General features: G+C 37.8%; 1 protein-coding gene across 15 annotated transcripts in view; it reads right to left on the bottom strand.

Moving 5' to 3' along the window:
- Positions 1 to 23,847, bottom strand: part of LOC139138238 (histone-lysine N-methyltransferase, H3 lysine-79 specific-like) — a 58,541-nt gene that overhangs the window by 5,472 nt on the left and 29,222 nt on the right. For 2 of the 15 annotated variants that reach the window (XM_070706525.1, XM_070706533.1), the window contains 16 exons: positions 20,038 to 20,132; positions 18,927 to 19,045; positions 18,654 to 18,702; positions 16,034 to 16,133; positions 14,515 to 14,621; positions 13,677 to 13,718; positions 12,476 to 12,664; positions 10,256 to 10,360; positions 9,165 to 9,324; positions 8,495 to 8,689; positions 7,833 to 7,924; positions 7,275 to 7,400; positions 6,910 to 7,047; positions 4,089 to 5,938; positions 3,530 to 3,621; positions 286 to 1,857 (listed from right to left, as the gene is read on the bottom strand). In XM_070706525.1, coding sequence (XP_070562626.1) covers positions 311 to 1,857; positions 3,530 to 3,621; positions 4,089 to 5,938; positions 6,910 to 7,047; positions 7,275 to 7,400; positions 7,833 to 7,924; positions 8,495 to 8,689; positions 9,165 to 9,324; positions 10,256 to 10,360; positions 12,476 to 12,664; positions 13,677 to 13,718; positions 14,515 to 14,621; positions 16,034 to 16,133; positions 18,654 to 18,702; positions 18,927 to 19,045; positions 20,038 to 20,132 — 5,006 coding nt within the window. In that variant the 3' untranslated portion in view covers positions 286 to 310. The remainder of the gene's footprint in view (positions 1 to 285; positions 1,858 to 3,529; positions 3,622 to 4,088; positions 5,939 to 6,909; positions 7,048 to 7,274; positions 7,401 to 7,832; positions 7,925 to 8,494; positions 8,690 to 9,164; positions 9,325 to 10,255; positions 10,361 to 12,475; positions 12,665 to 13,676; positions 13,719 to 14,514; positions 14,622 to 16,033; positions 16,134 to 18,653; positions 18,703 to 18,926; positions 19,046 to 20,037; positions 20,133 to 23,847) is intronic. The other 13 variants (XM_070706530.1, XM_070706536.1, XM_070706528.1 and 10 more) reach the window with 9 other exon arrangements.

The raw sequence follows: 23,847 nt of genomic DNA, 5'->3' as shown, positions 1-23,847 counted from the left end.
ACAGATTTCCTTTTTGATTTTGTGTCATTTACAGGAGAGAAAATATATTTATGTGCAAACTGTTTCTACTTTAGAATTGCAATCATGTCTTGTCTTCTTTTTGCAATGGGGTAACATATAACAACTGCCAGGTAACAGTTCCTAGAGGGTAAGTCAAATATTCTATCAACTTGGAGTCGAAAGTATCTCCATACACTTTCTTGGTGTGGTATCAATGCATCTCCAGTATGATGCGTTTCTGTTTATGTAATCTTTGTTGTATACAGCAAATCCCCTACTATTTACCTTGTGTTGATGGTACTGTTGGCAACTACGCATTGCTGTATGGACCGTTTCTGATATACATGGGCATTGAGACGTCATGCCCAGAGGCTGGCATGCCATATGGAGGTATCATCGAGTTCATACCAAAGTTGCTGTTCACAATATTTGGTCTGATTGGTGGGACTTTTGACATGGATGAGGAGACGGCCGTAGGTGGCCTGCCCGGCGGAGGGGGAGGCGGTGGGGGTTCAGAATTCATTGGTCTTCCAGGTGGTGGGGGTGGAGGTCGCTCACCGTGAGACAATGAGATATTTGGAGGAGGTGTGGAGACTGACATTCGTGGTGGAGGTCCACTCAGTGTTGGAGGTACTCTGTTTGGTGGCGGCGGTGGCGGCAATGATGTACCCGCATATGATTGTGGCTGGAGTGAAATATTAGGTGGTGGTGGCCCCCATGAGGACAGTGAATTAGTCAGGTATGATGCTCCTTTCCCATATGAACCCAAACCTGCTGACATGTAAGATGCCGTTGTCGATGGGTAGTTCAACCCTGGTGTTGTAAATGACATAGAAAGCCTACTCCCCGGTGTTTGGGCCTCCATTACCGGACTATGTCTGTCGGTAAACCCTATTGGTCCATAAGAAGTGGGAGAGTGCTCATTCACTGGGGAGGTCATGGCTTGGTTTGTCCTGGGGGGTAACAGGGGAGGCAGTGGTGGAGGAACAGGTCCGTGATTGTTCATCTGCATGTTGTTGCCAGTCCTGTGCAGGTCATTGAACCCAGTGAAGTGGGACACTTTGTTCTGGTGCTTCCAGTCTGGGTTCTTATTGAACTTGTTGTATTTGCTGTCATGGTTATTACGACGGTGATGACCTTTCTGCAGCCAGGGCTTGCTATGGTTTCTGCCTACATCCCTGTCTCTCTGTGAGAACTTTTTATGATACGGTACCACTGGCTCTGTGTCGTTCATTGATACATGCACTGGAACAACCTTTGCACTGTTTTTATCCGTGCGTTTGTTACTTGCCTGGTCACTGAAACTTGGGTTGAAATTAACTTCAGACTTTACATGAATGTCTGCAAAGCTTGTGTTAGCAGAATTCACTCTCCCAATGTCTTTGTTGGTGATATTATTCTGTGGCAGATGAGAAGTGTTGGAAATAAGAGGTGGACTAATCTGCTGCTGTCTATCTTTGGTGTTGGTGATGTCAGGCGGAGGTGTGTTTAAAGGAGACATTCTCGGTAAATTGGCTGTTTCCACCCTTCCATTACAAGTCTCGCGTTCAGCTTTGAGCACCACTCCATTCACCATTCCTTGAACTTCTTTAGTCAAACTAGTATGATCTCGGCACTGGTCATTTTGCTCGGGTACCGGTCCATTTGCCACTGGACTTTGCCTCCGGCTCTCTTTCTTTCCTACTTCCTTGGCATCCTTGCAGTGTTTTTTGCCTCGTTTATCCAGCTGATGGGATGCATACGCCATCAGCGCATTAAAACCACTGGTGATGTGTGCTTCAAAGGATCTGGTGTTGGCAGCCTCCTTGGATTCCGCCGATGAACTCTTGTCACCACCGGTCAAACTTGACATCTCCTCTGTAAGAAGACACAATAAAATGCCAGCATTATTACTTCATACATTATATGTCTGGGGCCAAGTTTTTCAATAGATCTGGTTGTTGACAACAATATAGGGCAAAATTGCTATCACATGGCCCATAACTTGACTTGAACTACTTTATCATTTACTTATAACATTAGCAGTGACAGGAAAGTATCATTCCAAACAGTCAACATATTCATGGTCCAGTAATATTCATATTGTTAACATTTCAGGAAAAGATGCATTAAACATGCACTTGAAATATCGAAAAGTAAAGATTTATAAATTGGAAACATATGTCTCCTGGGAAAGGTAACAATGTATCCATTGGAAAAGTAAATGTAGCAATTGAAAGAATAGCATTGTATAATACTCTGTTCAACAGACAAAGTTACACTGCCACTACATGGATATAACTTTTATGTCACTGTTAAGCCTGCCGCCACACACACACACAAGAGAGAAATTAGCTGAGCAAAATTTCATTCAAGGCTGTTTGCTCAGCCATTTTACTCTTGCATGCGGTTGATTTTTGTGAGTTTTTCCTCTTGAGCCATTGAGCAAATTATCTAACATGTTTGATATTTTTTGCCGTGTGACGCAAATTCCTCACCATGTGTGCCTGAGAAGGTGATCTGCTCATGTCTTTATTACTAAAGCGCTCGTGTGGAGATCACATGACAGTGCAAAATGACTGCCCTTAGCCGGGATGAAGCCTAGCCCATAGCATTGAAAACACAGTTGCTTGTGATTCGATACACAGTGAAGGCAGTAAAAATACACGGCAGATATGATACATTGGCCTATATTTCTAATTCGTCCTGCGGCCTTCATCATGTATCAAACCACAAGCGACTGTGTTTTAATGCTACGGGCCAGGCTACGGGTGGTCATTTTCCACTGTCATGTGATTTCTACACATGTGCTTTAGTAAGAAAGCTATGAGGAAAATCACTTCCTCTGGAACACACGGTGAGGAATTTGCCTTGCGAGGCAAAAAATATCAAACATGTTGAATATTTTGCTCAACAGCCCAACAGTTGTGCATCTCTCACTATGAATCTTTCCATATGGTCTCGTTTGCAGAGCACAACTTGGTGGGAAAATGCAGTTCTGACGGTATGGCATAATAAGAACTGGTTTGAAAACTTCTAGGTAAATGTAAACTTGACGATCGAACTTGGCGGTCATCTGGGACCGGGCCTGCCGCTAGGAGTCAACATACGAAAATTTGGGCCAACTTTTTCTTACCTCATTTGCATATTTTTGACACTGACATGTTCATTTGAACAATTCACATCTCAACCCCTGCATCTACCTGTACACCAAATACTGAGGTTGTAGCTTTGGCGGTACAGGAGCCTTTGTGTGTGACGGACATACATCCGCACATACATACCCACAAACATACAGACATACAGACGCCATCCACTCATCATATAACGTCTTTTTGGTATTTATATACAAAACCAAATATGAGCTAAAAATCATAAAATATAATGGATTCGATATAATTAAGTATAAATACTTAATAAAAATTCAGAAAGCACTAAGATCAAAGCACTAAGAAACTAATTATTTCAAAAAGCACTAAAATTTGTTGGCAGTTGAAGGTCAGTGTCATGAGAGAAAAACACTGAACTTCAAACCAAAACTAATACAAACCTTGTAAATTACTATCAATGGCTTCTGGTGTTTTCCCACCTGGGGTCAAAGGTCGACACCGATCACTATCTGCATTCTCGTCATGGACACTGCTGTGAAGAAAATGAGAATCATCACACCACTGTCATTGAAAAGAGTCTAGTCAGAAAACAACACAGGTATGCCGGACTTCAGCATATCTTGTGGACTGGCGTTCTATGGAATCACCCTACATATATACTTTCCGCAAACTTCAATGTTCTGAAGTCAAAGTGAAGAGAACTCAGTCTTGTTTGTGAAAAAGACATAAAGTACCGGAATTTTTGTGCAAAAGATGTTGAAAAGTGTGTTTCGAGGTGACTTTTCATGGGATTCAAAGAGCTGTCACTATTTAGTAGTACAAGGAAAAAAAACACTAGAAGTCTTTAATATATGAACTCTTTAATAGTGCAAGACAAATGAGCACGTTCATGGAAATGTTCAGTCATAGGGGTTGATAAATTCCCATACTATAACAAGTAACTAGCTTTCCAGATGTTAAAACAAACCCTCTCATTCAAATTAAGCATTTTTTTCTCACCTCTGACTTGGGTCATTCTCTGCTGTCTTCTCTGCGAGCTGGAAAGATTTTTCCAAGGATGAAATTAACAGCCCTTTCTCCAGGAGAGTAGTGTCTTTGTTTTCTCCGTTGAGGCCTGGTACAGGAGACGACTTGGCTGAGCTTTCTGGTGATGAAATGGCTGAGATATGTAATGGTTGGTTGACAGTGCTAACCATTGAGAGAATTGAGTCCTGTGGCTCATGAAGGTTAATTGGTTTGATCGTTCCGTTGTCGGGTGATTGTCTCTTATGAGGTATTCTGTTGGGTGATTGGGATGACGAAGGCTGTTTTCTTTTCTTCTTGTTGCTGGGTTTGCTGTCGCTATGTGGCACTGCTGATACAGCTTCTGAATTCATGCAACTCATAGATGATGGTTTCCCCTTGTGTGTAACACCAGAGTGGTTAGGTCCATTGATGCCAACAAAGTACTGAGTCTGCTCTTTCATTTTGATATCGCAGTGGTTGATCGGTGGTTTTGGTTGGTCAGCAATGCAGCTGTCATCATGTTTGTTGCCCTTTAACCTGGCTGGACTCTTGCAGCCGGGCGAGGGGTACAACTGGACGTTCTGTGGACTGAGTGGTGGCCCAAGTGCCGCGGCCACAGCGGCTGTTGATGTCACCGGCGAAGTATTGACACAGAGAGGTGCTGTGGAACTTGCTTGGCCATAACTTTGGTGCATGATTTCCAATGGGCTTATTAAAGCTGGTTTCTGCACTGGTGTAAGATTACCTCTGCAGTCGTGTTGGTTTGGTGACAACTGTGTGTACCCACCCCCTCCCCCTATGGGGCTAGTGCTATGGCCTAGCGGTGATTTGTTGAAAGCAGCTATGGGACTTGTGCTGTGGCCAAGAGGAGATTTATTGCTTTGGGAATCTCTTGCCATTGAGTGGTCCATGTTGAAAAATGTTCCATTGTGTGCCCTTGGACTTTGCACACTGCCCTGCCCTGAGATTGGACTTTTGTTTGATGATTGTTCCACTTTCAAAGACTCCATCATCTTTGAGTTCTGGTGCCTGTCAGGGGATTTGGAGACAGGCGACTTCTTACTTGTCCTTGACCTTGGCGACTTAGGAGACATGCTCTTCTTTGGACAATTTGAGCTCTGAACGCCACTTTTGTTCCTCTTTGAATTTTTTGTAGGATCAGTAGCAACAGAGACAGGAATAGCATTATTCAGAGTCATTGCAGCGGTCAGACTGTCAGCGCCCGGTAATATTTGTGGCATCTCACTGAAACAGTTGGCATCTAGCATCATGGAGGTCTGTCCACTGCAATTAGTTGGTTGTACAGGTTTACCAGCCAGTTCGAGGAGTCTGCTTTCACCCTCAATATTTGATGCCTGTCCTTGGCCATCAACTGCTGGCTGAAATTCCTGAGACAGGTGCCTGCGCAGCGCCAACTTGGCCGGCGAGGTCATGGTATAGTCTGATGAGACATGATTCGGCACAGTTTGAACTTCTGATGTCCACAGGTCCTTCTCGTCCTGCTGGGCGCGAGCCGCATCCTTGGCCGCCAGGAGCTCTGATATCTTCTGGCCACTTGTTCTGTTTCTTGGGCTTCCTTTGGTGCCTCTCTTCTCTCCGTTTTTCCTTGGTTGTTTCTTGGTCGGATCTTGTGTCTGCACCTGGTGAAGCTCATCATCCTTGGCCAAGCTCTCCAAGGCCTGGACCTCTGTCTCCAGCTTGGTGACTTTTCTCTTCAGTTTCTTCCGGTTGTGAACCTCCCGTCTGATTTTATTGGTGATGGCTGTTGTCTGTTCATTGGTAGTACTGCATAATTTCCCTAAAAAATTACTATTCTCCAGTAATTCATGTTCATTCATCTGAAACTGTGAACAACACAGAAAAAAGAAAATTACTTGTTAGGCATATATCAAACTTACAACCTAATTGACATAATTTTTATTATATTTGTTTTGCATGCAAAATGTTACATACTGACAAAGATTCTTAGTTGTTGATAATTTTTTCCGATACAGTTAACATAGATATAGCAGCCTTTTGATTTTGAAATGTTGATAACTGTGGGGCAATTTCTTTCTCCAGTACCAAAATTTGCAAAGTGACCCCTTCTTTGTATTCTTTAATTTGAGAGAGAATGCCTTCAAAGTTTCTTGAGGAAAATTTAAAGAAAAGTTTAAATTCAATTTTGAGGTGTATACTACCGTAACTGGATATCAAAAAGTCAAAGCATTTCTTTGACAACTTGTGACTAAACACATTTCAGTCACAAGAATAAAATAACTTGACATGAAACAAAAAACTTAAAAGTATCCATCAAAAGATGCGAACTTAATTGTATCTTCAATGTAAAACCCTATACATTCTTTCTCTCAAAAAATATCAGAAGTTAAAAATATAAAATTTTCTACAGCCAAACATTTAAGGGCAAGTAGCTGCAACTTTGAAGATTTTTTCACAATTTTGTTTTCAATGTCGACTACAGTTTCTTGTTTTTCTCCAAAAAGCACACTGAGATACACAGTATACAAACTGTCAACTCAGCCTGTACATGTGTAAACAGCATTGCTTTATTGTTGATAGATGAATTCTGATTAGAATTCAAATGTCAATGATAACATGTGAATTTTACATGTATAGACGCTGCATCGACAGGCTAAGTAATGGGTGGTTCAACATGCTTTGGGGAGTAGAACAAGAACTCACAATTGACATACAAAACAAAAATAGCGTACAAAATCATCAAAAGTTACAGCTTCTTGCCTATTAACCATTGCATGCAACACAGAATGGCAGTTGTCAATACTGTAGGATGAACACCACTTAGAAATCTACCTACCAGCTTCCTTTGTTCCATTTCAAGTTCTTTCACATTTTTCTCCAAAGCGCCACTCTTCATCTGCAAGTCTTTGTGTCTGACCACAATATCCTTAGACCTTGACAACAGCTCATTGGGATTGTTTGCTTTGATTCCAACCTGTGTCAAAAAAAGGAATATGAGTGTCCTTCTCAGAAAATGTACACAAGAGAAACTTTCTAAATGTTTATATGCTGCAAATAAAAGAAAGTTTAAGAGCACTATAATTCAAGTTATTAGCATTCACCTTATCACTTTTCCCACAGAAATAATTTTATTATAACCATCGGCAAGCAATTCAGCAACAACAAAACTTAACATTGTTTGGAAAACAAAAGATTACTTACTTTTACCAATGGTGGCGCTCTTACCTCATCTAGCCTAGTGTGGAGAAGTTTGACACTATCTTGTGTCAGATAGTCGATCTGTTTGTCCAGGTGAGAAATACGGTTGACTAACTGGGCTCGTTTAGCCTCAAAATGAAAGAACAAAAGATAAACTCTGTTAGTACAAATTTATTGGCAAGTAACCAATACAAACAAAGAGAACTAATCAGAGATTTTTGCACAGGTTGCATTTCAAGTTCTGTCGGTCACAGTTAAACATGATGAATTTAGATTATGCATCACTTTAAAAAGTTATTTACAGAACACACTTACATACACAGTATACAGACACTGATATCTGGCTACATATCAGATCCTGTTACTAATGTTTTAATATTGCAAATGGAACCCAGGTATAATAACATGATCGATTCTCCACACAGTATCCGTTTCATTTCAGTTTCAATTTACGTCTGCCAATTTGTCCAGAGGATTGCACTAGAAGCATTTGCAAAAAAAAAAGAACAAAATGAAAAAAACATGAAGAAATGTAAAACTTATACACATATGGGACAATACCTGTTCCTGGTCAATTTTCTGCTGTATTGATGAGTGGAATGCAGGGTTTTTCATGTTATGCATGAACTGCAGAAACTGAAACTTGTACAAATCTGAAAAATAGCCAAATCGATGCAAACGTTAATTAACTGCAGTGTCTGTGTTGTGTCTTGCACTTCACTTTCTGATTCTGTTGTATGGAACCTCCCTGAATGAAATATTATGAATTATTTTCTTTATTCACTCCAATGAGTTGTTTCATATATTAAAGTGGTGTTGCATAGACAGATATAACTTTTAACACTTTCACCACAGTATCTCAGTATGTAGGTTCAATACCATAGGGCCACTTTCAATGAGAAGGTGAGAAAAGGGTACCATGGGTGGGGGTGAACCAAATGTTGTAGTAGTGATGAAGTGAGAATAGTGACCTTTCCATATCAGAAAAAAGAATGACAACTACATTTGTATGTCACATGGTCCAATGTGCAAGATGAATTCATTACCATTATGACCTTTGACCTTAACTTCTGACCACTAACAAAATAGTAATGGAATAACTATGAAGACATGTGGAAAAGTGTGTTAGAGCATGGCAAGTCTAGTTTTCCACCTCATTAAACAGTCATGTAATATCTTTGTGTACACAGACAGAAAGCTGATTGGAAATGTGAAACTCTTACCCAGCAACTGCTGCAAAGCGTGGGGACACTCCGTCGTCTGAAGAAACTGTTGTTGGTGTTCATGCAACTGAAGCTGGCAAGCCTGGGGTACAGGTGGTACCGGCGACAGAGGAAGGGACGACATTTTCAACCCAGAGTGTGAAGAAAACATACTGGGTACATTAAAGCTTGGACTTGACTGTTGGAACTCTGCAGCTAATGGTAGAAAGAAAAAAGGGAAGACTTATTTTGAGACTCACTGACCTTGACATTGCTGAATTGCCGGAATATGGTGCATGGCACAACATGATGTAGTGATAAGGCATTCAGGAACAAAACAGATAGCCTCACATGGATAAAAGACACTTGAACAACATCGGAAATATTTTTGGTCAGAAAACATCTTGAGAATTGCGATTATCAATAGGAAGAACTTTATCAGGCAGATTTAACTACACCTCATTATTCACCCCTTGCATGCATCAAATTATTCTGATATCACACTTAATAACAAACATCACTCACAGAGACAAACGTGCATTCACAGACCATGCTTTGATTAAATATATTTGGAATAAAATTCTAAATCTTCATTTCACCAGCCTAAAATAGTCGAAGGAAAACAAAAGGAAAAGGAAAAGCACCCGGTTTCAAGCAAGGAAAGTCTTACCCATGCATTGTCATAACATACATTTTTTCTTACCGGTATGCTGCTGAGTGTTGTTGATTGATATTGTGTGTGCGTGAAGTAGATCTATCGCTATTGCAGCCGATCTCTTTGTTTTGGTGCTGCCCACGCTGATGGCATTCTTCCGTGGTCGCCCTGGGCCTCGACGCATACCTTTCATATCCTGGTGAACAGAATTTGTACGTGACATTGTCATTTCTGGGCAACATGTCTGACAGGTTGGGGGCGCTATTGTTCCTTGCATACACTCTGGCTAATAACATCAATCATTGCTACTCACTCACTTGACTAGAGAGGAATTACAAGTAGTGTATTTATAGCTGTGTCAAACCCTTATAAAAACTATTGGTTCAACCCTATTTCCTTTCATGGTATCAGTACACTGAAGTACTCAGCAATGGGGCGAGAAGATTGAACAGTCACGCACAACTTTTTCTCGCATGAAACATTGAGGAATTACATGTTTTGCTGATTTTAATCTTGGAACATACTGAAAATGCCAAACTGTAAAGTTTATGTGATTTATAGAATAAAACTGACAACTAAACAACTGATTTCTTGTCATTAGGAAAACACTATTATTTGAGTTGGCCACATCACCTATCCAACCCTAGTATCTTCAAATAAATTGGCATTTCAGACCACGCAAAACACAACTGGGGCATTCCATTGTTCATTCTTGGGGAACGGCATAAAAGCAGCATGTTGCAAGCCAGTGTTACAATGGTTTGTGGTATGGTCTGAGCAATATGCAGAAAGCTAAAGATGATGAAACACCATCATTAACTTCTTATTTCATTCTAACTCATGACTTAATAATGTACATGAAGGCAGTGTTTGTAGAACTATGTTGGTTTTTAATTTTAGCAGTTATAGATTTTGTCAGAAATCTTCAAAAGTGGAGGAGTTACCGGAAAGAAAGAAAGAGAGTGAGGCATTGCACCACAGAGAGATGGAAGTCTGGTTAGTGAAAAAGACACTACACTTGCACAACATGACGGTTAGTTTAGAGTCGGGAGAAGTCCGTCCAACACTCCACTCCATGACTGCGATGATTCACGGCCAGCCAATGTGGCAGGACTGAACAAATTTACCTTTTTGGGTTTTACCTTCAGAGATTTCTTGTGTTTCTTAGCGCCAATCTTGTCCTTGTCCTTCTTCCGTCTCCGGTACTTCTTGGCGATTCCCCCAGCAGCTTTCTGTAGACAAATGAGTGAATGAATGAAAGAATAAATAAATGCATGAATGGATGAATGAATGTAGGTATGTTTGTTGAAATTTTTCAGCGTACACAGACTAAATGTGGCATAGATATTTATCTTGCATAAAGACAAATGAACACTACTTCACATAACTTGTCGTAGTCTTGAAACTATTGTAATTTTCCTTTTTCTCTCATTATAAGATACACACCAAACAACAAAATATACTTGATGATTGAATAAACCATTATATAATCACTGCTTTCTTTATGGCGCCAAAACTGAATAACAAAACAGAACTTTTTCAACAAAATTCAAGACTTAGAAAAATCTTGTCTACAAATAAATTGTATGATCTGCAGCATTATTACAACACTTGATTATTTCTTTTGTTGATTCATGAAAAGGAACAAAGAAAATACCATCAAGGACACTATGTGCTCACATTTGGTTTGAATTGGTCCATTCGAGAAATATTTAAACCAGGAAAAACAAGAATGACAAAAGCAAATAAGGTCTCCAACTTAGGTACTGGAGGTCATCTTTAGGAACATGCATATCAACTTCTATAGCAATGGGAGAAGCAGATCCTAAATACATAAGCAAATGTCAACAACAAAAAGCAGAGAAGGCTTGATAAAAAGAAAAGGTGGGAGTGGGCAAAAAATGCACAAGGGATCTGGTAAAAAAGTAATGCTACATCATTGATCTTCTAAACCCTACCCCCTCCTGCATATCAAATGTTCCACCCCTTGGTATTACATAAGACCAAATGACAGGAAGTACATTTACAACCTTGGAGATTTTTAATTAATGCCATGAGTGTTATCATTCTAATGTAAACAGCACTTAAGTTAGTTACAGATAGTGAAATGCCTTCCACTGTGGGTGGTGATTACAACATCTGGAATTATCCTGGATCCAAATTTCTCATCAGTTTTTGTATGTCTTACATAGAAAAGTTGCAAAAATTGGTCCAAAATGAAAAAAATCACCTCAGCTTTGTTTTCTGGATCAAATTTTCTTACAAATTGGTATCAAATATGACAAAATTATGTTCACAGCCTTCAAAATTGTCTCACAACATATCCTGGGTTGAATAGGTCATTTAAGGTCACAAACTGAGAAAAGTACCTAACATATACAAATTTTGGGGTTTCCCAACACTTTGAGCAGAAAATTTATCTAATATAACATCTTTCGGGACTTTATACCAAATTACAAAGCTATCAAACAAGGGACTTTATACCAAATTACAAAGCTATCAAACAAGTAATGTGAGATAAAGTTTTCTGACCAAAAATGACAATATTGTCTTAAAAATACAATTTTTATATTTCAGGACAATTTCCACATATCTAACTATTGTCATCTCTGTACGTCTGTGTACGAAATATGAAAGCTGTCTGTCCAGGGGTTTTAAAAAGGAAACACTGTCTAAGACTTTTTGACCAAAAATGACAAAATTGCACAAAAATAGTAATTTTCCCAATTTTGTCATAATTTCAACAAATTAGAAGAGTAACACCCTTGCAAAGAGACAACCCAAATTTGAGAGCGATTGGGCCGGCGGTTTCAGAGAAGAAGAATTTTTACCGAAAATGAGAAAAATCACAAAAAAATTCAGCAAAAATACAAAATTAAGGATATCTTCACAATATTCATAAAACTGTATAAGGTTAACCTAAGGTACTTGCACACAAATTTTCAAAGCAATCAAAAAAGCGGTTCTTGAGTTATTAATTCTTAACCATTTTCACATTTTGTAAGCTCATTTGCATAATTTTGGCAATGCAGACTTCATTTGAACAAAATCCCATCTATAGCCCAGGATGCATCCACACACCAAATACCAAGCTGAAACGTGCAGCGGTTTGCCTGTTTTTGATGTTGACGGACATACTGTACGTACATACATACATACATACATACACACATACATACAGACGCCATCAACTTCAGCCTATACGATAAACTCACATTGGTAAAACCAAATGTGAGCTAATAAAACCCTTCTCACAACAATACTTCAATAAATTCCCAATGTTCTCGACAGTGTGGTTGACCCATATACTGGGAAGACAGGAATGACAGTGTTGTATTGTTACCAACCTGCTTCTCTTCACTGGCTTTCTGGTTTTCTTTGCCAGACACCCAGTCTGACCACTGCCGTCTAGTTGTTGGTCCAAATACATTGTAATCACTGTCATTACTGTTTGCAGATTCAAAATCAAGATTTTTAGCCGCTTGAAATTTTTCATTGTAATTTTTCTTTGTTCTTCTGATTTGGTCCTCTTCTTCCTGTTGACGTGAATTCAACATTGCCAACATCAACATACAAGACTAATTCAAGACAAACAGTGTACTGCACATTTGTACAACAATTTTCAGGAAAATATATAAATGTCTATTGTTAGGAGTGACTTTTATAGACAAACTATATAAAAAGTGACCAGCAGACAATAATTTCCTAAAGACAGCTTCCAATTTTGGTGGAAACTTTACACTAGAGTCACTTTCATTCATAGAAAAATTTTTCTCATCAGCTTTGAATAAGCTAGTCAATTGTATGAAAGTGAGAGGAAACTGAACTACTTATTTTGAAAATTGAAGTATTTTCTCATCTGAGACACTCATTTCATGTTTACTGTCCTTATGGTATGCTTAAAATTACAAACTATATTTTACAGAATGAATAAATCTTATGCTTAACCTTTTGAGTGCTGTAATTTTTTCCCTCAAAAATTTTAGTGCAACATTTTACCAAGTTTTATGAATTTTTCTGTAATTTTTTTTGATAATTTCATTGGCTACTGTTTTATCAAAATTTTGGCAAAAATCTGAGAAAAATTGACTGAGGTACATTTTATAAAGGGGATAAAAATAGACTTTGGCACCCAAAAGGTTAAAATTACTACTTTACAGAATGAATGAATATCATGTTTAAAATTACTGACTATATATTATAGAATCAATAATACTCAGTCTCATAAACCTCAAAGATAACTTTTTCTTCTGACTTTCAAACTAGCTATACATTGCAATACTCACTGGTGGATATAAGTACCGGGATCAGTTGCTTTCAAGAGACTTACACAAATCAAAATTTACAAACAAAACAAACAGCAAATTAGCCTACATCAAAATCACAAAATTTTGGATTCAAGCTGAACAGAGGTAAAATATATATACATGTAAATAACATTAACCATTATTTGAAACTTGGAATACCAGTCTATTCATTAGCTTCATAGCCACAGAGAATACTCAATTATTATATGAAAACATACATACTGAACATGAGTACACTTACCCTGAGTTTGGGATTTTTCTGCCTTTGAAAATATTTTTCAAGCTGAAAACCAATCAAAATACTTTATGTAAAATGTTATACCCCTGGCAACAAATCATCTATATACCCTTAGGAGTCATAGCAATGGCAATACTGGGCTTCACTTTAATTATGTGAGTGCTTTGTTTTCATGAAAACAGAAATGAGTTTATTTTTGTATGGATTCTATTCTGAGCAACAAAGGCAAAGAGTTACAGTACATTGGCGACTAGATACCTTCAACTATGATGACAATTGTAAATTTTCACTTGATGCCATCAGCCATTTGTCAATTTTTTTGTACTCAATGTAATCACAGCACCACTGCCTTTCTTGAAAACTTTATGAAACAATTTTCAAAGTTGTCTTTCTGGCTTCATTACATTTTTAATAAAGAAGATGTGTGATTCCACCTTTTAATTTTTTCATCCATTTACTGTTTGTCATCTTTCGTTTTGTGGTAATCAAAACAACAATATGACAAAGATAACAGATTTTAACAAATACACTAAGGCATTAACACTTTCTTCAACTTCCACACAGAGTGATCGAAAGCTGGAACACGTAAGCCATACAGAAGTCACTAGTTCGGCTATGATGCAATTGGTAAATCATCAGTTGAAAAACAAAACAATATGATTTCTGCTCTGTTAGCTAATTCAAAGAAAGCAACAACAGGGTTTGAAAGTTGTTGAGATATCTTTCTAGAATTACAGTCAAGGAGTTAAAAGATTTCATTGATCTTTCATTGAATTGAAATTGCAATACTCACTCGGCCCGATTTGATTTGAAAATAGGCAGTAAGAAATCCAAAACTTACGATAGAACTGTCTATGGTGTGAAGATAATAAGATACTGGTTTTCCAGTCCAGGATACTGAACCACGCAGCGGTGATAACTCAACTACCCGCATAATACTGGCAACATCTGCGGAATGCAAAGAAAAATCCCAAAACTTACTATGTCATCAGAGTCAATCATGCATTGTGTGTAGCAAACCACACGAACACAGGCACATATGCTCACTGATTGATTTTATTGTCATTCAACAAGAGTATTAAAATTATGAAAATAAAAAGATAAGGAAACATTTTTCATCAACAAGTACGACAAATATATAGAATATTCACATCTGAAAGTATACTTTTCCAAAAAAAGGTACATCCCGTTATGAGAAAGCAACTTGATATGCTAGCATGGTTAAAACCTGATACACGCTGATTTAAGTTCCTTATTATTTCCGTTTCTTCTCTTTTTCTTTTCTCTTTTTCTTTCCAAAATAAGTTCAAACCTTATCATAATGGATGCTTCAAGGTAACGACTACAATCATTCAGAACATATTATGATCAGGAAATATGACACACACACATTGTAGGCAGTCTAGTCTTTAATGCTAAAATTGTACGTAAAAGTAGTACAATCTGATCTAGTTTGAGAAATTGAGTCATTTTGAAAATGTCACAGTGTGGGGAGGAAAATTTGAAACTAAGCTTGGAGGCTGATCTTCAAGTGTACTTTGTAGCACCTGTGGGCGGCTGATGATAGTGATCACGTAACGACCACAGCTCTGAACTGCTTTGATACCTACACAGATGACAGGAAATGACTTGTCAGACAACAGGTGGGTTGACTTTCAATTGTTATCTCAGAACACATTGATTCATGAGGTATCCTTTATCTTTTAAAAGGCTTGTTAGAAGGGGCTGATGAAGAGAAACCAACATTTGCTTGACAAGACATCATTCACCGGAAAGGATACTTGTAAAAACTCCCTCAGACTTAAAAACTGTCTCCCTCGCCCCAGCTGGCGGAAAATATGACAACTAAGTGAGTGATGAAGGATGAGTAAAATGAGTTTTCTGTCGGTGTTTCCTCAACCCATTTTGCGTGGGTGGATTCAATTTGACCAAAGGCATATATCAATATGTCAAAATTTGACATTAAAAAGCAATCTTGGACAGACCTCAAATGAACATTTTAATATCTAAAAAAATAAAAGTACGTCAAATCATACACCCAAAACTAACCTGGGTATGGATCACTCTTAAGAAAACTTTCCTTTTACCTCTCTGAATTTCCAAGAGCACATCAAGGATTAGGTTTCATACAGATGAAAATACATGATTGTAAAAGATAACTGAATGTATCAAAACTGAAGGAAACCCTTTCACAGGTTGTACACTATAAATTTTCAACCAATGTTTTTTTCAGTACAGGAAACAAGATTCTTATCAGTAAAATCATGAAGTAGATTAACCAAGCAATGAAATAATATTTAGCTTATCTTTCTGCATGTGAGGAGAAGGTATGTAAATTTACCAAAAGGCTTCTTACTCACCATTCAAATTTCTGTGTGTGATCTTGAAATTCAATGGACAGAAAGACTTTGATGACACAATCTTGGCGCCTTCTTTCATGTTGGCAAACCGAATCTTAAGCTGAGACAAATGAAACAATACTGCTATTAAATCCATGTAGAAAATGTAACATTTGTTTATGTTGTCTCAATTTCACTCTTGTATTACCCTCAAGGATTGGTATATAAAATACTTCCGCCAATCTACATTTAGACACTTTTTATGTACTTTCTTTATGTATTTCATGATCAACTTTGCATATTTTAGTGTCATATGCATGAAACACTTTTCTTACAGACGATAAGAAATCCCCAGCGGAGGATGGAATCACAGTAACTGATGATGAACATTACTAATAGTAAAACCTCAAAAGGCTGCAACTTTTAAATGTATTTTCTATTACTTTTGTTCTGTTCATAAAACATACATATTTTGTTCTCTTCCTAAAATCACAACAAAATGCTTCATATTCAACTCATCAACACAGTCTATATGACTGTGATGTCTACTGTCACCGTTGTCGACTGAGTTTTGGCATGGTCAAGAATTCAATTGTCAACAATATTACTGCATATTGTACAGTGTGTTGTGTTTGCAAGGCTAATGCTTTGTCTTCCAACATACTATAGGGACAAAACGTGGAAACAATGTACTCATTTTCTGTATCAAAAATAATAAGAATCATCAAAGCCAAAGCTATTGTCTCTTTACAAAGCTACCATCATTTCTGGCTTCATCAGATCAGCAATCTTTTTGGATAATATTTTGTGTCAGGAACAAAATGACTGACATCGTCATCAATTGATAATCAAGATGATACTGTTCAATGCCCAACAGTATACCACTGTGTGGTTGATCTAAGTGTTGGGAAAAACAGGATCAAAAGGTTAAGTAATAAAGCTGCCAGCTTTGTGTCTTTCCCTCCGAGGGGGCAGAGAGGTGTCCAGCCCAATTCCCATTAGGCCTACATGACTGCAGTCACATCTACTGGACAGAATTTGCTGCTTTTTACAAATACAACATCACTCCATCTCAAGGTTTTTGTGTCTAAAATCCTTCCTAATCAAAATTCATTGCATTCAGAATTTTGCACCATAAATTTAGATAAAAATTCATCCTGCACTGCTTGGCAAGGTTACAATATTGTGTTTTATTAACCTTGGAAGTGAATCTCACTTTATAATATTATATAGGGCTCAGCCCTTGGTGTCGCGCCAGGGGTTAAGATTGGCAATGTTATTTGTATTGATTCATGATAAATTGTAATTGTTACTTCATAAACGTTTATATGACAACTATGCCCAGTTTCCCTCTGATGAAAGCAGTTCACGTACGTACACGACGTCAAACCCTGCAGCAGGGCAGGTATAGATTTTCTGTAGCGTGTAAAAATTTTGGACAAAAATTGGCAATTTTTACAATGATAACAGCCTATTGCGTTAAACAAGGGACGTATTATGCAATCATTATCATTGCAATGGTAACCGCACTGCCCACCTTCCACTTGCAAGCTGAAAACTATAGCGTTCCGTCTAAAAACTGGCAATTTTTGAATCTAATTATTGACACAGGGGCGCTCTTCTATAATTCAATCCCAGTATTCTTTGCGTATGCCCCCGTTCATATGCACGACCGTTTTCTCCCTTTATCTATATTAACGATATTTTGTATCAGCGACAAGGTGCATAATAACATTTACTGGCTAATAAAAGACTCATATTTTATAAAAGGCATGTTATATAATAGTAATTTGTTTCGTATTTGTTTATTTACGAGTACTCAAAAAAAAAAACATGGCGGCGCCCATCTTGAGAAAGAAGGGTACACTTCCGGTTACTCGCATAGTATATTATGAATAAGCGCATGCGTAGTCAGTAAGCCGCTGGCGCGACTATCAACTTCTAACAAAACTCTCCGCAAATTATAAATACTTGCAAGGGAACAACAGCTGTAACCTTTGATAACAATTCTCGACAAATTTCAGAAAAAAATCAACTCAGCTGATTCACCTTTTCATATCTTTCTAATCGTATACTTTGGGTGATGTTGTTCAAGCATGAGTTTCAGTACTGCCTTGTCCAACGTTTGGACATGGTACTCAGGTAGCAAGTACATATTAAAGGGCTATGCTGGCTTTTGGCAATTTTCCATCGATTTATTTTGTGTGTGCATTATCATGATCATATTTTATTTTCTGAACCATGCTGAGATGTGATTCACAAATTAATGCTCCTACCCTATTTAAAAGATGCAGAGAATTTGAAACCAAACACTGACTTTGCGTGAATCTCTGGTACAAACCAGAAATGATATCTTATTTCACCTGCCTATAGGGTATGAGTTGCTTTTTGCAGCTAATATTCTACATTTCACTGAACAGAACATAACTTTTCATGTGACTAAAAGAGAACAAAACTTACATCTGGCAATGATGACTTTGTCCATTTCATATGATTTTGAAGGTATCAACACTTTGAAACACTACTCTCCCATGAAATCGCTGGCATTCTTGAGATGGATGAATACAAAATTCAGCATGGAAATTACACTACTACATAGACATACAGCGCAAAGACAGGAAACAAAGGTAGAGTTGTTTACCTGATGGTCTACTTCTGGTCCAAATGCAAAATTGTTGACAAAAATCACACTGTAAGAGGAAAAACAGTCTGTTACAAAACAGGCAAAATATTCACTCCTTTCAAAGATTTTTAAATCTTTTAAAATTCCACTTATAAAGACAATTACATTCAAAACATTCACCACATTGACTGAGTTTGAACAAAATTGTCCATCAGCGTTGCCGTGTACCTGCTCCATTCAGGTGGTATCTGTTTTTCTACTGCAATATGAGACCCAGTGAATTTCCCTTACCTGGCACTTGCTATTTTGTCCTTCATCTCATTGCTGAGGAAGTCACCCTTGTCAAGCTGATAGTGGCTGTACTCTTTGCCATACCATCTCATCCACTTGCGGTACTCTTTGTCCATACGCTTGGAAAATAAATCAAAACAAAACAAGGGCCAGTGAGGAACTAGGATGAGAAAAAGAGTTTTTACATTTTCTGACGAAATCATAGTGATTTCTCGTGGCCAGTCGGCACATGACAAGATAGACGGAATGAATATAAGAACATCAATCTAATTCTTCAGTATTGCAAAGTTAAAGGCTGAAAGTGCATGATGAAACAATTCATAAATATTATGGATAATTTTCAGAAGCCATGATTACTAACTGTGTAATTTCCAATTAAAATCTCTTTCTAAGCACATTTTCACAAACTTTATGAACATTTCTGATGGTTTAATTCAACCGTTCAAAGAACTAGGTCAAAGCGTCACCTTTGTAGGGCCATAGGGCAGACAGGAAACATGGTCGGTAGAATCAAAAGGTGTCATTAGATCACAATAGACCCCATTTTTGTGTCCTACTTCCTCTAAGTCTATCATTCAACTCAGATTACACCGTTACAGAGAACAATTGTCCATCTTTAGTTTCAAAGGCCATGCAGCAGAGAAAAGGAAAAATTAATGGAATAGAGATCTCAAAAGATTAGGCGCCGACACAGCCTACGTGCCCCCACCCACAAGACAACCACCTCCCCCAGGATCAGGAATTGTTCATTAGCTTTCCGTTTCCAGCTGTTTTTTCAAGAATCGTAATTATGAGCCTAGAGACAAGGAAATATGAGTGTGTTGGTGTAAGCACATTCACTACAAACATGCTTGATGTAGAAATGTGTCTACCTTTGTGATCAGGAAACCCGTTTTTTAAAGCAGTTGAAACATGTGAATTTGAGTCAAGTATACTGCATTTTCTGTCTATCACATTAGAAGAGTTCCAGTCTTTTGGCTAGTCTGAATTACTGCTACTTTTCATGTTAAGGTACTCATGAAACAACACTAACCCTGATTGTTTTAAGTTAGCTGGAATACTTCTTTTTTCAAACTGACAAAACACAGGGTTGTTTCAATTATTGACTTACCAAAGCATACTCGGCTGGTACATCAGCTTTCTCAATGCCGTACGCCAATTTACATCTGGTGGCTGCCGCAACCTGTAGAACCACTTGACCAACACCTGTACAAAGTGAAAATATAAGAACAATGTAGGCACCTGCAATGCCTGATAATCATCCATTATGGACATACTGGTATATCATTCTGGATTGACTGCAGTATTACTGTGAATTTTAAAAATGAACAATTATTTTGCTGAAATATGGAAAGAACTTATATGTATCAAATCTGAATAGAGGTCAGTGTAAACATATTTCAAAACAGCCTTTCATGTCATTGATGTAGTCACCATTGAGGTTTTTCAATATTTAATAGTGGTCGATTGCAGCAAATATTGTTCATTTCTAGATTCAACTTTACCATGGGCTGAGCTAAAGCATTGTGTTTGCAACTTTGATGATTTTACAAAAACAGCAGTGAGGGGACATTTTTTAACCTGTTCACCCTACATTCCAAATAAATAGGACCACAACTACCATTGATAACAAGTGGGTTTGGGTCAAACCATGGTGGTGAGAGGGTTAAAGATTGGCATCCTTTCCTGGAGTTCAGAAATACCATACATCATAGAAGGATGTTAACTGGCTACTCTCTCATGCTTCAACAACTGCAAACTATTACAATGTAAATAGGTCCATGTCTGGGAACAGCTGATAAAGAAGACCTGCTTCATCTTAAGGTTCCAAGACAAGAAATTTGACCTTTTTAATCTAACAATTCTCTAACGGTTAATAAGCTCAGAGCCCCTGTAAAGTATACATTTTCTGAAAGCCCAGATATATGGGAACATTTTGGTAACCACAGTGTCTCCATTGTTTACATAACTATCACGTGACACGGTAATTTGCATAACCTTTCAAAAATCGGTTTTCCCTATGTTTTGTCTCAATACTTCAAAATATCTGACTCAAACTTGCTGGAATGCAAGCTGTTACAACACTCTTCCAAAGTGTGTCTCAGATTTTTTATATCTTGCTTAGTTTTTTTGGAGCACAATTTTAAAGAAATCAACTACGCTTAAATTCACTGCTCTGGAAGTTTTTCTGGCATAAAAACTGTTGTAGAAGGTTTAAAAAAATTCTGAGACACTTTTTTGAAGACCCTTAGGACAGCTTGCACTCACACAAATTTCAGCCACATATCTCAAAGCATTGAAACAAAACATAGGGAAAACCGATTTTTGAAAGGTTATGCAAATTACCTGTCACGTGATAGTTATGTAAACAATGGTGACACTATGGTAACCAAACTGTTCCCCTATATCTAGGCTTTCCGAAAATATACAATTTACGGGGGTTCTGAGCTTCTTAAATACTAGAGAATTGTTGGTTTAAAATGGTCAATTTCTTGTCTTGGAACCTTAAAGTACACTGATATCAAATCAGATTACTAAGAACAGTGTTTTTACAGTAATAGATTACTTGTAGCAGCAATGAAGTAAATATGAACAAGTATTACGACTGAAAATCTGATCTAATGTTTGTTGAAAACAATCAATGCAGAAATAAAATCTAAAATTCGTGGTGAAATTTCAAAAAAAATTTCAAGATTAGTCCTACTCTGGAGATAGGTTCTGGTGATCATGGTATAAATGGTCATACACAGAAAAGTAAACATTAATATTTCACAGATGGAGAGATTCATCTGAAATGGCTGGAAGACACAAAATTCCAGGGGGAAAACATCCAAATGGGTTCCTACTAATAACTTTTTCTCAAATGACGAACGGAACAATAAAATCACATTTTTTCTTGGCATGGGTTTTGCTAGAGACCTAGTTACTACTTATATCCTCAACCAGACATGAAAAAAAAAATTCAATGAGTTGAATTCCGTGGCATTTTGCCTCCGAGACTTGATGCGCTACATACAAATGGCATGTCAGAAACTAATCATTTTCCATTTCTAAATACTTCGTATTTTTCCTCTTGAGATCCATTCACGTGTCATACCTCTCTAAAGTTTTTTAAAACAATCAAATGACTAACAGTTTGACAAAGCTGTGATACAGACTGTCAAGTTTCAGACTTAAAATTTGCACCTGCCATTTTAAATCTCATCAGATACTATGATTCTGTCAGGTGATAATTATTGAGTGGAGCATGATGGGACCATTAGGGCGCCCTCACTGGCCATGCCCAGCAGACATTTGACTTCTGACACCAGAAACCAAATTCTACCAATAAAATAAAGCTAACCTACACATAAATTTTGATATAAATTACATCTGACAGATGTTGATAAGGAATTACTACTGTTGATTATAAAAACTTACGATGTAACTTAAATTATTATTCTCCTTGTTTTTGATAGCGGCCTGACTCAAATCTAAAACAATACTATATCATGCTTAGTCACAGTGGAATTGAGTTTGACAAAATCTAGATTGGTCATCACAAGAAGTGACTGATCTGTCATGACAAACCTTAATCTGACTGTTTGGCGAAATTACTGTACCTCATTCATCACTTTAACAACCTGTTCCACACAATTTTGTCTGTACATCAAAATGTCTTCAGTGTACTATTTCATACAATTATGATATCAATACAGACAAAAACACATGATGGGTGAAATCAGCATATAATTCAGGATGCATGATTGGCCTGGCACCAGGCAAACATATACTGGAACAGAGAAAGGTTATATGTCCAAGGGACAGATTGACACATCTGTCACCTCTGTATCTGGTATGGATATCAACACGGGATGTAATCTACTGTAAAACAACACCGGTGTTTTCAAAGTTATCAGTGACTTCCTATCTCAAGTGATGGATAAGTCATCAGTCACGCTTTGAAATGTCAAGAAATGTTTGATGCGGTTACATGTAGCTTCAGGGTTGACAAGACTACTTGTAAAAGTTTCTCACTAGCTACAGTACCAGCCTGACATGAACATAACTTGATTCAAAAGCCATGCAGAGCAACGTTATGGTTTGTTGTTTGGGACTCGCAAAGTCTCTGTCATTGTCACAATTTGGGTCCCAGTTATCATGGTGACGGTACAGTAGTCAGTACCATTAGTACGAAGGTTAGATTTGCTCCAAGTCTGTGAGCATATAACTATCAATACACAATAAATTGAAGGACTAAACTTCAGCAGACTGTCGCGCTACGTGGTAGGCTGTTGTGTAGATTGTGGGGTGAACGCATTGGCCCACAGACTTGTGAACCTTGCGGGCTTGGGTCGCTATAAATAATTCATAATGACGTCAGGCTTATAAATATACATAAGGGCAGGCAGCGTTTCCTGGGGAGTTTGTGGAGGGACAGTGTTGAAACCATTGAATAACTTGTATGCACAGAACACAGTCCGTGATGGAGGCCCATTTACCTCTGCACTGTGTAGTATGAGTGCTATGTTGGTGTTGGGCCTAATTTCCTAATCATTTTCTGCATACCAATGCTCATTTCAGATCATACTGATTCAAGAAAACCTCTGATATCAAGTTTAGATAACTATCAGCTACAAATCAAGATTATTTCTTGTGATAAACTGATCATTTCATAAGTCTGAAGTTCTTGTCAATCATTTCCTTACGGACACGCTTATGTCAACAAACAGCCAGACTGCTTGTAACACTAGAGGGCGTTTGCAAGGTACCCCAGTCACTTGGCCAGACAGTAGCTCAGCTCCAAAGAAAAGCCAGGCAACTGGAGGCAAATCTATGTGAAGGTATTCAATACCAAAACACGAACTTTGACCTGAATGTGGGACTTGCTTTAAACACTTTCACATCTTTCAAACAACATGCTTTTCCCAGACACATGTAT

Source organism: Ptychodera flava, chromosome 8, assembly GCF_041260155.1.
Source record: "Ptychodera flava strain L36383 chromosome 8, AS_Pfla_20210202, whole genome shotgun sequence".
NCBI lineage: Eukaryota > Metazoa > Hemichordata > Enteropneusta > Ptychoderidae > Ptychodera > Ptychodera flava.
This window is presented reverse-complemented; position numbering and strand designations above follow the sequence as displayed.